This window comes from Argopecten irradians, chromosome 1 (genome assembly GCF_041381155.1).
Source record: "Argopecten irradians isolate NY chromosome 1, Ai_NY, whole genome shotgun sequence".
NCBI classification, from domain to species: Eukaryota; Metazoa; Mollusca; class Bivalvia; order Pectinida; family Pectinidae; genus Argopecten; species Argopecten irradians.
In genome coordinates, this window is record NC_091134.1 from 6018865 (window position 1) to 6036668 (window position 17804).

Consider the following 17804-nt stretch of genomic DNA (forward strand, 5'->3'; position numbering starts at 1 on the left):
AAATACAATATGCACAACCAGGGGAACCTACATATAAAATATGAGACAGATCGCTTCAGCATTTGGTGAGAAATAGTAATAACAAACTTCAATCATAATAATGCAAGATGGCGGCCTGTTAGCCATCTTCTTGACCGATTGGTCCCAAAATAAAATATACACAACTAGGGCACTAGGATGAACATACATATGAAATTTGAGAGAGATCCCTTTAGTACTTTCAGAGAAATAGCAGTAACAAAATTTAACTATCAAAATCAAAGATGGCTGCCTGGCTGCCATCTTTTTCACCGATTGGTTCCAAAATGCAATATACACAACTAAGGCCCTAGGGGAACCTACAAATAATACTTGAGGACGATCCCGTCAGACCTTTCTGAAATATAGCAGTAATAAGATATGGTAATGGACGGAAGGACAGACGGAAGGACGGACGGACGGACCTCGGATAACAATCGATTTGAATAGTCCACCATCTGATGATGGTGGGTTAAAAAAAGTTGAGATTTTCAAATACAAGATATCAATATCTGTATGCCATGGGCTAGCAGGATCCCACATGCACACCCGAAAAAAAACCTCCGAACCAATATTTTTCTTAACCATTACGACCCACTGATCACAAATCAAAATGTTAACATTGCATAAGTTGGGATGAACTTCCGGTTATGACGTCATCAGGATGGCCGCCATCTCGAATTTCACTAAAAATGACATATATTTTTGTTTTTGTTGTTGTTTTTACTGATTGATAAGATATCAAATAACTGATTACGAATAATGATTTGTTGTTGGGAAATATTATTGCTGCCTCAAAATCACCACTATTGAGTTTTAAATCTTATTTTTTAATTTTCCGCGTAAAAATCACTACATGTATTGGATAACTTGGTCCTGATATGTATTTGTTGTTCTATTGTGGTCTTTTTGATACCTCATTTGTCTACTTCAGTTAAAAAATGTCAATGTTATGACTATTTTTCATTTTTTAGTGAAATTCGAGATGGCGGCCATTTTGATGACGTCATAACGGAACTTGTACAATGTAAACATTGGTTTTTGTTGTTGTTGTTGTTTAAACTGATTGATAAGTGGTAAAAAACTGATAAGAAATAATTGTTTGCTGTTGGAAAACATTTTTGCTGCGTCAAGCAAATATGACTAAATTGCTATATATCACCATTTTTGAGCTTAAAATCTTATTGTTTCATTTTCTGCGTACAAATCACTACATGTATTGGATAATTTGGTCCTGAAATGTATTTGTTGTTCTATTGTGGTCATTTTGATACCTCATTTGTCTACTTCAGTTGAAAAATGTCAATGTTATGACTAATTTTCATTTTTTAGTGAAATTCGAGATGGCGGCCATCTTTATAACCGGAAGTTCACCCCAACTTATGCAATGTTAACATTTTGATTTGTGATCAAAGGGTTATAAGGGTTAAGAAACAATATTGGTTAGGAGTTTTGGGGAGGGTGGTGCATGTGGGACCCTCCTAGCCCATGGCCTATATTGCCAGTTGCAAATTTTGTCAAAAATTGACATTTCTATTCTTAGAAGATTATTTATATACGGGGTTTTTAAGAAATTGCCATTTTGGCGGCCATTTTGAAATTGCCTTTTTTCGCTTTGGGTAGAGCCACAGTTTTACCATTTTATATTTACTTAAATTATTTTTACTTAAATCATCACTTTTCCAGCATTTTTCGTTGTATCGAGCTAATTTGTGCTATAAACTCTTTACTTGGTTCGTGGTAATTAAGATAAACTTTTGTCACTTTATGTTCACATTTAATGGTAATTTGAGCACTTTTAATTTTTACTTTAAATATTGAAAAATAAAAAATATTTAAATGGGGCAAAAATGTAAGAACACGGACCCCAAATTTTCTGCCTAATTTAGAAAGAACAACCCTTTCCCTATTGATATACAAAATATTGACAAAAGTTTATACCAGAACCTTTTTTTTTAAAGTTAAATTTGGCAAAAATGGCTGAAAATGGCGCATTTTGAAGCTCAAAAAGCTAAAAAAAAATAACGAGCACACGGACATATGTTTTTTCTTCCATTTTCTTTTATGGTATGAATTCCTATTTCCAAAAATCTATCTGAGAAAAAAATTAATACAAAACAATTTTGACTTCTCAGAGGAGTACATCTGCAAATCCATTAAATATGTTTGTTGAAAATAGTAAATCATCATTTCATGTGAGCTTGTGATTACGGATTTAGGAAAGGAGAAATGTTTCCCCTTTTCGAAGCTATCCATTATCACTGTACGAATTTCAACTTATGTGATAAAAGTTTTATTCAATTCGGTATACTTACTACGGTCTATCATGATACGACGCCCAGTGTAGAACATTCATTCCTCGTTTATTCTGCTTTTGTAAATCGAGTCCCGAATGTCTTACCAGTAAATCAATGACCTCGTCATGATCCTCAAATATGGCGTCATGAAGCGGCGTGTTCCCAAGAATATCCTCATAATAGAAATGTCATAAACTTAAATAGACTAAAAGATAGTGTTCTTAATGCCCTAAATTGTTGTAACTAATTTTCAACATTCTAATGTTGGAATGTATAGTATGGCATACTAGTACATTATCGGTCTTGGTCCCTTTAAATAGAGAATTCGCACGGTCAACTTTGTTTTTAACAGAAACTCGTGTAGCGAAGGTTTCCTATTTCAACATAGCAACTACTGATGTCGTTTTTGCTGTGATTAGACAAAACTTCTTGTCCCTTACCATTTCAAAAATACTGTTACCGAATTGAATAACTGAAAATTTTTGATTCGTTTTAACAAAAATTAATAAAGAATTTTAAAATTTGTCTTGTCCGAAAACAGTTTTAAGTCATAAAAAGTTCTCACGATATGGATAGGAGAGCATATAAAGCGTAACGTATATACAATGTATACTTCTTAATATTCTACCATAACATATCCCACCTGAGGGTTGACGTCACATTTTCTGTCAATAAGAGTCGTGACTATCTCGTGCTGCCCGGCTTTTGATGAAATGTGGAGAGCGGTACGACCTTTGGGGTTAGCGAAGTTGACATTTGCACCGGCGTCCAATAGTATCATGACCGTACTGATCTGTTTACTGTTTTGTTAAACAATCTTATTTAAATAATATGCCAAGACTCAACTGTGTGCATAACTGACCTATTGCTATCCACTAGAGACCATGCTCTGACTAACATTTAGATCCGCTATTCTCTAACCCCTGATGGGGATATCCGTAATTTTACCGGTTTGAGATTTTTCTATCTATATTTTCTGGTTTTCTTTTTCATTGACTTCATTCCCCCAAATGTCTCCCAGATTACCAAGAATTGTTGACCTCTTAATTAGCGTTTGCCCCTGAGAGAGAGAACGCGGTTCTTTTCCTGGTCGAGGTATACTATAAGTCTATCAAATGGTAGTTTCTGCTCCTCCCTAACGTCCAGATAAAATTGAGTGGGTCTCATCAGCAGAGTACATTGAGACAACATACAGCAATACTTTCACCTGTACAAGGAGACGGAACTCAAACTTTCTCTGAATAGATCCCACATGTCAGACATCCTAAAATAACTTCATCTTTTGATAGAATGCAAAGCTATATGAAACAACAAATTACGTCTGCTATCTCATTAAGCTTCTTATTACCTGTAATAACAATATCCTGTAATTTTTTACACTTTGCTATATTAGGATTTATGTACATTACACTTCAGTGTCTTAACCTATTTTGTGTAACATTTGTGTGACATACAAGTGTAATTATTAAGTTATTACCTTTAAATTAAATTTTCTTATTTCTGCTAAACTGTGATAACTGTTTCCAACTAAATATCATTTATCTATTGCATGCTTGCTATAGTTAAATTGTTGCCTGTCTATATATATATTACCTGTTTGTACTGTGATATGTTTACATATGTTTGTCGCAAGAATAGCACTACAATGCTAATGTTATTATGTTTCCTCGTGTATGCGACTCTAAATAAAACTTCTTGACTCTTGACTCTTGAATATCTAATCTCCAAATAACACATATATTAACTTGTATGTTATGTTTAAAAAATATGTTTCTCGAAGAAAACATTTCTCTACTGACCCAACCACGGCGGCAAGCAGCGGTGTACTTCCCTGGTCACCTGTCAGTTCAGTATTGGCCTTATATCTCAGAAGTGTCCTAACCACCGAGTCGTGCCCATCGTGACTTGATAGGAAGAGAGCTGTACTTCCGCTGATTACCTGGTTTGCCTTCAATAAGAAGGTACTAATTACCAAAATATATATAATTTTAGTATCAAAAAACAGGTAACAAAATATATGAATATGATATGGCCTGAAAATAGAAGGTTGCTATTGAGTATACAGAATATTATTTAAAAAGAGTTTGAGTGTCCATCCTTGCGAAAGATTTTAATGTTATTCAAACTTCGAAATGAAATATCTTTTGAAAGAATTTTTGAAGAAAAAAATGTGATATGTGTCTTACTAGTTGCGGCTGAGATTTTAGAAACTTTTCTGTCAGATCATTGTTGCCTCTAGCAGCTACACGTAGGAAATGTTCGGGAGCAGAATTTGAACTTTGCTCTACGGCATCAACCAGCATTTGTGCCATCAGTAGACCAAGTACATCACCCAAACCAGCGCCCGCTGTACAAATAGTACAACTATCATCAGTATTTGTACCATCAGTAAACAAATGACAACATCCAAACTAGCGCCCGCTGTACAAACAGAAAAACTAACATCATTATTTGTACTATCAGTCAAACAGCCCCACTATACAAGTAAACATAACACGAATATACCGCAGTCTCTCAAAAGACGCACCTTGCCTTCATACACCGAACGTCAAGTTCTCTATACTGTGTTGCTGTATCCAGGTGATTATTGCTTATTTTTTCTATTTGCTAGTAAATACAAATAAATATACATGTATGTGTTATGTGCATAATGTCTTCATGGTTTGTTCGCGCAATGACCGATAAAATATTGTTTATATGGAGATGTCGTGATATTATACTTTTACAAAAACGAGTTAAACTTACACTGAACAGTAACCCTAGTAGGGTTGTTAATTTCGAATATCTCCTCGTCAGGGTCTGGCGTTAGGCAGGCAGGATGAAACACGAAGGTTTTCCTCCCGAACGCTACTACCACGTCTTCCCTAGGAGTGATCCGTACTACTTTTCCTGCTTTACCAAGTACCTGTAGGGACAATATCACAGTAGCAGTAACTTCTGTTACTGTTGTAATTTATATGTTAAATCGCTTAATTGATCTTTGAGCCATTTATCTAAAATAACCAACAAAAATTGGACAATTCTTTTAATGACATCATCAATCTCATCAGGGACACGTGGTCAAATCATTCTGGCCAAACCTTACATTACGATTGGTAAACTGTTTAAAATGATAGAGTATGAACTGATTATTACAAATATAAATGACTCTTGATCGCGTCAAGTGAACAATTATTTCTTAAATGAAGAACTTACGATTTTCATATCATCCACCCAGCCACCGTGATCCACTTGTAACAATTCCACAAGTTCCTGGTCATCTGACACCAAGACAATGTCTCCAATTTTGATATCGTCAACCTGGAATGTATAATCCTTGGTTCTACTTTGTTAAACAGCTTAGCTCAATTTAAAATAGGTATCATTTCCCAAACCATATATCGCCCGTGAGAGAATGATCCTTCGTGTCTCAATGTGATGGCGAAGATTACAGGTTGTTGTATCCCTGTTATAGCTTATGAATTATAGGAGGAGAGCACACCAAAGGGTTATCTCTGAATGCTAAGCGAAAAGCAATTTCACAGATCGGAGAACTCAACCCAGAACCGTTTCATCTGTGCTAGCTAAAATGTTTTCCCATCTTCTGAAAAGAACACTCAATTATTTTTTCCGTTCTGCTTGAGTTAAATATGGAAGATATAAAATAAGCAGAGTTGAAAGAACAAGATCAATTTAGTACCTTGACCAAAGTTTCCGAATTAAGGATCCACTTGTCCCCACCTATCTCCACTTGCGGATCACCAGATCGTGTAAACTTTACTATGGTGCCAACTCTTCCTGGTAACTACCAACAAAAAGATTCATCGTAGCAAAGTTGTTCGTATTCCTGGAGAGGCAGGAGAATACAAACTATAATCAAAGTTGTTCGTATTCCTAGAGAGAAAGGAGAATACAAACTATAATCAAAATTGTTGATATTCCTGGAGAGGCAGGAGAATACAAACTATAATCAAAGTTGTTGATATTCCTGGAGAGGCAGGAGAATACAAACTATAATCAAAGTTGTTGATATTCCTGGAGAGGCAGAAGAATACAAACTATAATCAAAGTTGTTGATATTCCTGGAAAGGCAGGAGAATACAAACTATAATCAAAGTTGTTGATATTCCTGGAGAGGCAGAAGAATACATACTATAATCAAAGTTGTTGATATTCCTGGAGAGGCAGGAGAATACAAACTATAATCAAAATTGTTGATATTCCTGGAGAGGCAGGAGAATACAAACTATAATCAAAATTGTTGATATTCCTGGAGAGGCAGAAGAATACAAACTATAATCAAAGTTGTTGATATTCCTGGAGAGGCAGAAGAATACAAACTATAATCAAAGTTGTTGATATTCCTGGAGAGGCAGAAGAATACAAACTATAATCAAAATTGTTGATATTCCTGGAGAGGCAGAAGAATACAAACTATAATCAAAGTTGTTGATAGTCATGGAGAGGCAGAAGAATACATACTATAATCAAAGTTGTTGATATTCCTAGAGAGGCAGAAGAATACATACTATAATCAAAGTTGTTGATAGTCCTGGAGAGGCAGAAGAATACATACTATAATCAAAGTATGGAGATTGTAGGAGTGAAAATTAAAGTTATTCATGTATTAAGGATCTTCTCTGCTGAGAGAAAGCGTTTGCTATGACTAACGTTGTTTGATTTTGAATTATTATGAATGCATGATAGCTATTCTACCTCATGTGTCACCAGAATATCTCATTCAATCATACACACGACAAGTTAATGAAAAAGCTAATTGTCTGAGAAGTATCCACTAAGTCCCGTGATTTTGAGTGGAAATCCGACTTTTTGTTTCAAAGTTATTTTTCACACTTTTGCATCAGCAATTTAGATGAGCAGCCCATATATGTTTAGAAACTTCAGATCACATTCTTTCAAAGTTTGGCAACCCAATTAGGACTTTTACAAACAAGTTAAACTTTGTTACATTTATAACTCTGGAAGCTACAGACTCCCATTCACAACCATTCTTTTTCCTAAGAAATTCCACAGACGGTGGTATAGTATAAACCAATTTTCTTTCGCGTACAATTTACTTTTGCGGATTTCGCATTGCAAGTAAATGTAAATTGGCCAAAGTTTATCTCAGCAAACTAACGTTTAGATCGAAAATTCTGATAGAAATTTAAGGACAATTTTATTTCAAATCCGTGAATGCTAATCTTCGCGAACGTGTTTTGAAATAGAAAGATCGAAATTTAGTAGCCGTTTGCATTCCTGAATATGTGATATGTCTGTCAGACAAATAAACCGGAATATAAAACATATTCAAGATAATTATTTCAGAGCTTTCATCGTGTATCGCATTGTGAACATAATTCTCTTAATCATGCATGTTAATTTAATTATGTGTTTTCGTAAGAGGTTTGGGATATTTTCTCCGATTACATCCGTGCAATATACCTCAAACATTTTATTGCTCCAACCTCCATGGTCCACCTGTGCTTCCTTCAGTTTTTCCGCGGAAACCCCAACACACACAATGTCATTGACCTTGAGAACTTTACCGGACATGTCGTCATACACCATAAGGACATCAGCGTCTAAGTAAAACCGGAGAAACCGAGAACATTATAACTAGATATATTAAACATACAAATATAGAGCACAGGTAAGTTTAATCACAATTGTCACAAGAGCCGGTGAGCTTATGTTATGACATTGCGTCCGTCGTCCATCAACATATCCTTTAAATTGCTATTAGTCATAGAGTTCTACATGGATTGTAACCAAAGGCCAGAAACATCCTTGGGAAGGGAAACAAAGTTTGTATAAAGTTTGGCTCTGACCCACAGGGGCACAAGGAAAGGCCCAATAGGGGAAATACAGGTAAATCCTTAAAATCGCTCGTAGTCATAGAGTTCTGCATGTAGAGTAATAAAATTTGACCAGAAACCATCTTGAAGAAGTTTGTAAAAATTTTGGCTCTAACCTCCGGGGGCAGGGGCGTCGGAATCTAAAAGGGGAAATAGAGGTATATCCTTTAAATCGCTACTAGTCATAAAGTTCTGCATAAATTCGGGGAAGGGTAACAGAATTTGTAGAAATTTTGGCTCTGATCCCCTGGAGCAGAAAGTAAAACTCAGCTTCATCGGAAAAGAAACAGTGAACCTGTAATCAGAACATAAATTTCCATTACAAACCCGGTGAGCAATAAGGCCCTCTGGGCCTCTTGTTGTAAGTTTTGCTTTTGGAGTGTTAATTTTAGAAAAATTTCGATCAGATGTTGTTGTATACATAAAAACTTACAAAATTTAATCGTGTATTTACCGTATATAACCCTGTGTTACAATGATTTATAGGAATCGTGAAATAATATCCGATTGAAAGGACGATTCTATATGCATCATTTAGTACATTTAGTATCTTTTCACATTTCATTATAGGTAGTTAACAGTATATACCTGTTCGAATGACCTTTACCAGTGAAATATGTAGATCCTCGTTAATCAAAATTTTCAAGTTACTTACCAAGTAGAGGAAGATGTTCCTTATAGTAATCGTAACCTCTGGCCTCGCCGTCTACCGCGCATTTCAGATCGACCTTGCCCTTGAAACCCACGCGATATTTCCAACTTCTTTTGGTTTTTTCCCAAATGACAGCCACGCCATTACGATCACCAAGCCCATCGTCAAATGAGCGGAGTCCTATCACTTTTCCCGAATTCCCTGCGCCGCCTGTTCATTCGTACATTTATACTTCGATATAGTACCTATTATCAATTCTTAAGTTTCAGTTCAAACAAGGTGTTTTCATTCGACAACTTAAATGTTAAGAATTCATGAACTTGTTGTCCACTGTAAGTTACAGAAATGTAGCTTTCCTTGTGAGATTTCATTATGAAAAACGGTTTTACATGATGTATAATTAAAATAATAAGTTATCTTTTTTTTAAATTTCATTACGTCAAAACAGTACTCACACTTCCTTCTGTGTGTTTGTGTGTAGCTACAATATTTTTTCATGATTTCAGTGTGATCAAAAAAAGCATAAACATAGGTTTTCCTAATCTAGATCTGTATAACTGTTTATAAAAACAAAAGGAGATTTAATAGTTTAATAGAAGTAATTATCAAAATGGATTCCATAACTGGTTTGCACAGTGTCCTGGTCCCAGAGTTTATCGTTCGCCCCTGTGAGAAAGACTCATCATTCTCTCCCCTGGTAATGATGCAATTTATCTATAGACGTGGTAATCTTGCACCTTAAAATACACACGCACTAGACACGCACAGACCTTCAAATACACACGCACTCACCTCGAACATACCTTCAAATACACAAGCGCTCACCACGAACATGCTTTCAAATACGCACGCACTTACCACGAACATACCTTCAAATACACACGCACTCACCACGAACATCCATTCAAATACAACACACACACTTATCACGAACAAACATTCAAATACACACGTACTCAGCACAAACATAGCTTGAAATACACATACACTCAACACGAACATACATTCAAAAACACACGTACTCAGAAAGAACATACCTTCAAATACAACAAAAGAACTCGCCAAGTACATACTTTCAAATACACAAGTACTCGGCACGAACCTACCTTGAAAAACACATGCACTAAATAAGAACATACCTTGAAATATACACGCATTCACCACGAACATACATTCAAATACACACGCACTCACCACGAACATACCTTCATATACAACAAAAGAACTCGCCAAGAACATACCTTCAAATACACATTCACTCACCAAAAACATATCTTAAATACAACACACGAACTCACCAAGAACATACCTTCAAATACACACGCACTCACCACGAACATACTTTCAAATACACAGGTATTCACCACGAACATACCTTCAAATACACACGCACTCACCACGAACATACTTTCAATTACAACAAAAGAACTCACCAAGAACATACCTTAAAATACACACTAAATCATTAAAAACATATCTTAAAATACAACACATGCACTCAACACGAACACACATTTTAAATACACACGTACTCACAAAGAACATACCTTCAAATACACACGCACTCACCACGAACATACATTCAAATGCACACGCACTCACAAAGAAACATTCAAATACACACACACTCACCACGAACATACCTTCAAATACAACAAAAGAACTCACCAAGAACATACCTTCAAATACATACGCATTTATTCAACACGAACATACCTTGAAATACACACGCACTCAACGCGAACATACATTCAAATACACACGCACTCATTACGAACATACCTTCAAATACACACGCACTCACCACGAACATACCTTCAAATACATCAAAAGAACTCACCAAGAACATACCTTCAAATACACACTCACTCATTAAGAACATATCTTAAAATACAACACACGCACTCAACACGAACATACATTTAAAATACACACATACTCACAAAGAACATACCTTCATATACAACAAAAGAACTCACCAAGAACATACATCCAAACACACACGTACTCACAAAGAGCATACATTCAAATAAAAATGCACTCAACACAAACATCCCTTCAAATCCACACGCACTCACCACGAACATACCCTAAAATACAACAAAAGAACTCACCAAGAACATACATTCAAATACACACGCACTCACCACGAACAAATCTTCAAATACACACGCACTCGCCACGAACATTCCTTCAAATACACACGCACTCACCACGACCATACCTTCAAATACAACAAAAGAACTCACCAAGAACATACCTTGAAATACACATGCACTCACCAAGAACATATCTTCAAATACAACACACGCATTCACCGCGAACATACCTTCAATTACACACGCACTCACCACGAACATACCTTGAAATACACACACACTCAACACGATCAAACCTTGAAAAACACACGCACTCACCACGATCATACTTTGAAATACACACGCATTCAACACGAACATACTTTCAAATGCACCCGCACTCACCACAACCATTCCTTCAAATACACACACACTCACCACCCGGAAACCTTTCCTACATGGATGCCCAACCTAAAATGACGTTACGCAAAATCAACAGCTTTAACATATGTCCATCTTAAATATCCTCCATAGGCAAATTTTACAGTGAGAGTAATGTTGCTTATATAAATTCCACATCTAATAAAATAAATATTTTTACTTGTATTGAAGTGTCTTTTAGTGATAAAAACACATTGACTTTGATAGTTCTAGAATAATAATTTGGTGTAAGGCTTATCAGCTTATCAACATATTTGTTTTCAAAAATAGTATCTTCAAAGATAAGTACCATCTTGGTTTCCCCATTCCCAGTCAGCTCCTCGAACAATCTTTGCTCCTGGAAATATTCCGAACGATCGCTGTTTTTGGGAAATAAAGCGCCTTGGAATCGTTACTCTACAATAGATTAGGGAAAAGGTCAAATAAGAATGTTTATTTTCATAAATTTGCCAATATTGTGGTCCCACAATCATGATAATATCAAAATAAGGGGTGGGTGCATTAACAGCTGCCAAGGGAGCCCAATAAAGTAGCAAACATGGTACTGTCAATAGGATATTTGGTAGAATATCGCTATATACAAAACCAACTTTAGGTTGCTTTGTTTTTTAATTCACATCGTGTGCCATGACATTTCCTTTCATTGGTAAAGTGTGCCTCCCTACAAATACGTGTGACAATAAGATGGTTAAACAATCTTAACTCGGGCAGTGATATTCAATAAAATGTTCAGGAAGAGATGATGAGTGACGGTTTAAGTTGGTAATCTCATAATATATTATATTTCCGCCATAGGTCATGTTCTGAATACATGTACTTGCATTATCACTTAACCACCTCTGGCAAAGATTTATCCTGTCATTTTTTTCTAAATTGTTGAGGTAAACCTGTCCCATACATACAAATCTTAAACAAGATATTCTATGCTGTATGTGTTGTTTAACAGGTGTGAAATTGAACATGTATAAGGCAGGCATCTGTTAATTTAAGACGAACTCGTTTTATATTTGCATTTTGGAAGTTCAAAGACATGTACCCTTTCGTTTTATGTCGTACAATTTCAAAGATTATTTGCCTTACCCTTCCGATCCTGGACTGAAGTATCTGATAAACTCATGTTTCTCGTCATGTTTTCCTTCAATGTAACACATGCTACAGAGACAAACGTCTTCACATTTCTTACAGTTCCACTTCATGCCAAATATACCGTCCACTTTACATTCAGAACATTTGGAGGAACCAAACCGTATCCCTGTATACATAAGAAACATCATCAAAGTTATAATTTTTTCATGACTCTGGAGTGTAACAGTTTCAGTTTACATAGACAAAGCCTAAAGCATTATTGCCCATTTGCTCTAGAAAATGGTCATAACAACGGTAAACAGGATAGAATTATCGGTATGACATTGCAGTCGAGAAAACTTTGGGAGATAATGTGACCTTTTGCCTTACTTGGTCCGAAGAAGGGGAAATTTGCCATAATCCGTCCGTCAACAATCGGCATCTACATAAACGCTGATCGGAATTAAACCTGACTGATATCTATTTGAACGGTAAATTTTCGATTTTTCAATGATTGTAACCGCTTACCAAAAATATCTTTTAGCAGCTAAAGCTAGGTGGGGCAGATGTTTTTTTGTCTTGGTTAGCTTTTATTCCATCCTTCTCGTATAATATACATTGTATATTACGATTTTTACCTTGACCTTTATAGAAACGGTAAATGGTTACTGTGGTAAGTCTAAATTTATATAAACTGTAACTATATGTAATTCTAAAAAGAACTCAGCGTGTCTAAATGCTCCAAAGTCATGCATAGAAACTATTTATTTAGGTTTATTTTATTATCTGTTAATATGGTGGCATTTTAAAATTGTTTTGTTGTCTGAGGTATTAAGATAAGTTTTGATCAGTGTTCGCATTGCTTATCAATAGATAAAGTTATTTATGCCATCACCTTGCGCAATTTTGAATTACTATTTTTCTTGAGTAATTGATTGGAAAGCAAACGTTTTGGTGAATTTATCGATGAAACATTTTTTCAAAGTCACGATAAATAACTATGATGCTATATAGATATACAATGTACTGTAGCTTTAACACAGATTATATACATACTATATCTATCTTGGATTTTGGAACGGGGCCCTCCCGTTCATTTCATACTGATTTATTTCACCAGTAAAACTAAAGACGAATTTTAAAATGTGTTTTTCAAGATGGCGTTTGAGGATAGTCACTGGAATTTTGCACTGACCCAAAAAATAACAACACCCTGGTGGTTATATTAGATTTCGGATCGACTTGGAAAAACAATCTTGGTCGGATCCATGTCAAGAACACGTCAGGCAAGTTTCAGCTTAATGCCACTGGTGGAACTTGAAATTTTAGTTGTTTACTAATTGCTGACGATGGGCGAAGTACGCTATATATAGCTTGCCACATAGGATCCAGTCAGAAACCTGCGCTTTTTTGCGACATCTTCAGAAATGCTATAATTAATTCAATATAGAGTCTATTGTGCTTTAGTTAAACCTAACGAGAACAAAATAACAAATTTCTACAGAACATGAATTTTTTGTAAGCTTTATTGATAAAAAACACGTATCAACTCTTAATCCGCTTTGCTGTGTTTTTATGAAATCGGCAAATGCTTTATCACCTTTGGTGGGTATCTTTAACTCATCCTCTTCACAAAATCATTTGGACTTTTTACACAGTAAGGCAGCAATCATAAAAAAATCATATACATATCAATTCTTTTGCAGTTTTGCCTGATTACAGCTCAATTTTGGAGTAAATATTCTAGCCTATCACTCAGTCAATCAAAGCTACAATGTAGTTTGTGGATATTTACCCTGAAATTTAGTAGGATAATTAAATCAACACTTACTTACCTGTTGGAGCATTATCCAGGATACGGAGATCACATTTACCGTCCTGTCCCGCGCGACAGTTCGTCCTTGACCCCATGTCCCACACAACCGTGACGTTGTCATCACCGTTGTACTCCACCACAGTTCCAAGATGGCCGTCACCACCATCCTCGTTCCCTAGATTCCAGTCAGGTCCTCTCACCACCCTCAGTCCCAGAACCATTTTTCTGTTTTATTCTGTAAAATTAATCATGGAAAAACTAGGAGGGAGGATAAGACGACCAATAATACAATAGGCACGACAAAGTTCTTGCACGTCCATATTAACTGTGGCTTCCGGAATCAAGATGTGGCTTCCGAGGGCTAAAACAATGTAATTGTATATAGTATTTTTAGCGTAATAACGCCAACGTTTCGCGTAATTACGCGATTTGGTTTTTTCCTACCAAAATGAGCCCAATCAGCTTTCGTGCAAACAATGTATTTGCCCATCGGAATAATTTAAAGACAATTTGAGAAAAATCAAGGCATTGGAGCAAAGGATTAATATTCGTTTGTATAGCAAAATTAAATACCCACGCATAATGGTCCCTTCTAAACAAACTTGTACTTATGAAGTACATGCATATACAGTTTAACACTGGAGGAAGACTTCGTGTTATTTCTATAAAGATGAAAAAAATCACCAGCAATGCATTAGAACACAATAGATAGAGTACTGTGGCTATTGTATTACATGGAAACACTAATATTGGCATTAGGCTGACGTCTGATGAGTCGTGTGATCCTTAGAGTTACTCGTCCGTTTTGGTATCATACAATTTCTAATGTGATTTAATTGTTGTATGGTATTATTTCTGTATTCCTGTTTCATTTCTAAATCCTTAATTACAGAATTATTGACATTACGCACTTTTTCTTCTCAAACACAGCTTACATTAACAAAACATTTATGTTGCACGATATTTCTGGATTGTCTCCAAGAATGTTTAGTTAATATATCATTCACTCTGGTGGTGAGTCCACAATTGTACCCTCTATATCATTACCCAGTTAATGAGACAAATCATTAAAGTTTAGGAACAACGTCTAAACATGTTACAATTACAATAAAGACTTTGATTTTAAAGTTGTTTGTGTATAAGATATATTGTGGTTATTTCTGGAAGTCAGTCGTTAACGTCTAAACATGTTACAATGACATTAAATCAAAAGACTTTGATTTTAAAGTTTTTTGTGCTATATAATATATTTTAGTTATTTCTGGAAGTCAGTCGTTAGCGTCTAAACATGTTACAATGACATTAAATCTAAAGACTTTGATTTTAAAGTTGTTTGTGTATAAGATATATTGTGGTTATTTCTGGAAGTCAGTCGTTAGCGTCTAAACATGTTACAATGACATTAAATCTAAAGACTTTGATTTTAAAGTTTTTTGTGCTATATAATGTATTTTAGTTATTTCTGGAAGTCAGTCGTTAGCGTCTAAACATGTTACAATGACATTAAATCTAAAGACTTTGATTTTAAAGTTTTTTGTGCTATATAATATATTTTAGTTATTTCTGGAAGTCAGTCGTTAGCGTTTAACCCTTATAACTGTACATGTTCTGCATAAATACAATGGACTACCTGGAACAACAGCGTATACATGTAAATGTATATGGTTAATTAGCCATAAATAAACTAGGGCTCAAACAACCGCTTAAAGTGCCGAACCCTGATGTACTGTAAGACAGTACACACCTAACACAGAATTTACATATCATTATTTACACTTTACCCGATTTAGATTTGTAACAAACTGAGACTGAAGCCCGACTCTATGATATTGTATATTTCTAAAGTTGGATTACATTATGCTAAGGGTTTTTTTTTTTAACTATAACGACGGAGATTCGTGAAAACAGTTCTAAAATATCGACTTTTAGGTTACTTTTCTGTCGCGTTTTCGACATTCAAATTAAACAAATGTTGGTTTTGTTTTTAGTCTGATGTCAGCAGCTTAGATAATATAGGATAACTTTCCCTCGTTGTTATACACGTTTGTGAGAAGTGAGACTGTGCAATATTCGAGTTTCACATCTGACAACTTCATAGTGCTAGTAAAACCATATACTGGTATTAAAGATGCTCCATCGCTGACAAATGGTATTTTTTCTCTATCAAAAACAGGAGCAAACGATTTAGTATGTTTCATCAGTTACAAAAGTTACTTACTTCACACCATTATCACCATTGTAAAGTTTCAGATTCCAATTTTACTTCAAGATAAACATATTAAAAATAACTAATTGCTTCCCGAAAAAAATCTGTGGCACTATGTCCTATATGGAATGAAGTACTGATTGAGCATGCACCAAACGCAAAATAAATTTTTTTATATCATTTTTTGTGTTAATTAAACATATATATACACAATTAAACATTAATTATTGCTTAAATGACGAGTATCGTTTATGATCTGTCGGCGTTGGAGTATCTTTAACATTATTCGGGTTTCAACATTATACTGACAATGAATCAGTCGTCCCACTTCCTTTAATTAGTTTAGTGCTAAGCAGGAACAGAAACTACTAGCGCCGAGTTCTCTCTCCATCGAAAGCGATGGAGCGAAGATGTATATAGATGTCTACAGCCTTGAAATACACTACTTTAGTTAGAATTATAGCGTTTATAGAAATTAAATTTAATGAGAAGATTACAACAAACATACACATTATTTCTAAAGCATGAACAACAAACATCTTGCTGCTAGTTCTATGGTGTATGCCTCGCTAGGTTACGAAGGATATACGTCCGAATCTCTCACAATTACCTCGTCTGTTACTTTATTTTATATTACTACATATCCTCATAATTATTTTTATCATATCAGACATATCTAACGAGATATTTGAGAGAAAAAGAGGATACCTTACCTTACTGCGCCGTCGATATAAGAGAGAGAGAGAGAGAGAGAGAGAGAGAGAGAGAGAGAGAGAGAGAGAGAGAGAGAGAGAGAGAGAGAGAGAGAGAGAGAGAGAGAGAGAGAGAGAGAGAGAGAGAGGATACCTTACCTTACTGCGCCGTCGATATGAGAGAGAGAGAGAGAGAGTGAGAGAGAGAGAGAGAGAGAGAGAGAGAGAGAAAATAGAGAGAGAGGGGATACCTTACCTTACTGCGCCGTCGATTAGAATATGTTATACTTCCCCTGGATATTCCAGGTAGTTTCGCTCTGGTGGATATTGGCACCGCCTGATTTAGGTAGAGGTATTGAGTTCTGGGAATTCCTGATTGTTGTTGATACATATATGCGGCAGTGTTGTATATTAATAGCTTACTTTACGCATTGTACTTTATCAATGAAGTACATATCATCACAAACAAGCAAATTCGTGGAATTTCCACCCCCCGCTTTCAGGACATACTGTAGGTAAACATTTAACCTTGGTTGAATTATGTCGTGGCAATCGCACTTGGCCAAGCCCTTAAGGCATTTGACCTTGTTACCAAGTTTGAAGAAAATCGGTTAATATTTATTAGAGTTATTGCAGGAAAATGGCAGAAATTACTTTTTTATTAAATCAAAGGGCCATAACTCTGCTAATTAAGATCTGCCA

General features: G+C 35.5%; 1 protein-coding gene across 1 annotated transcript in view; it reads right to left on the reverse strand.

Moving 5' to 3' along the window:
- Nucleotides 1-17511, reverse strand: part of LOC138308959 (E3 ubiquitin-protein ligase MIB2-like) — a 35559-nt gene extending 18048 nt beyond the window's left edge. The window contains exons 1-13 of the mRNA XM_069250021.1: nt 17359-17511; nt 14224-14439; nt 12404-12575; nt 11613-11719; nt 8808-9014; nt 7740-7879; nt 5995-6099; nt 5511-5615; nt 5061-5220; nt 4502-4662; nt 4115-4263; nt 2959-3115; nt 2334-2488 (exon numbers count right to left, since the gene is read on the reverse strand). Coding sequence (XP_069106122.1) covers nt 2334-2488; nt 2959-3115; nt 4115-4263; nt 4502-4662; nt 5061-5220; nt 5511-5615; nt 5995-6099; nt 7740-7879; nt 8808-9014; nt 11613-11719; nt 12404-12575; nt 14224-14425 — 1820 coding nt within the window. The 5' untranslated portion in view covers nt 14426-14439; nt 17359-17511. The remainder of the gene's footprint in view (nt 1-2333; nt 2489-2958; nt 3116-4114; nt 4264-4501; nt 4663-5060; nt 5221-5510; nt 5616-5994; nt 6100-7739; nt 7880-8807; nt 9015-11612; nt 11720-12403; nt 12576-14223; nt 14440-17358) is intronic.
- Between the last annotated feature and the right edge of the window lie 293 nt (nt 17512-17804).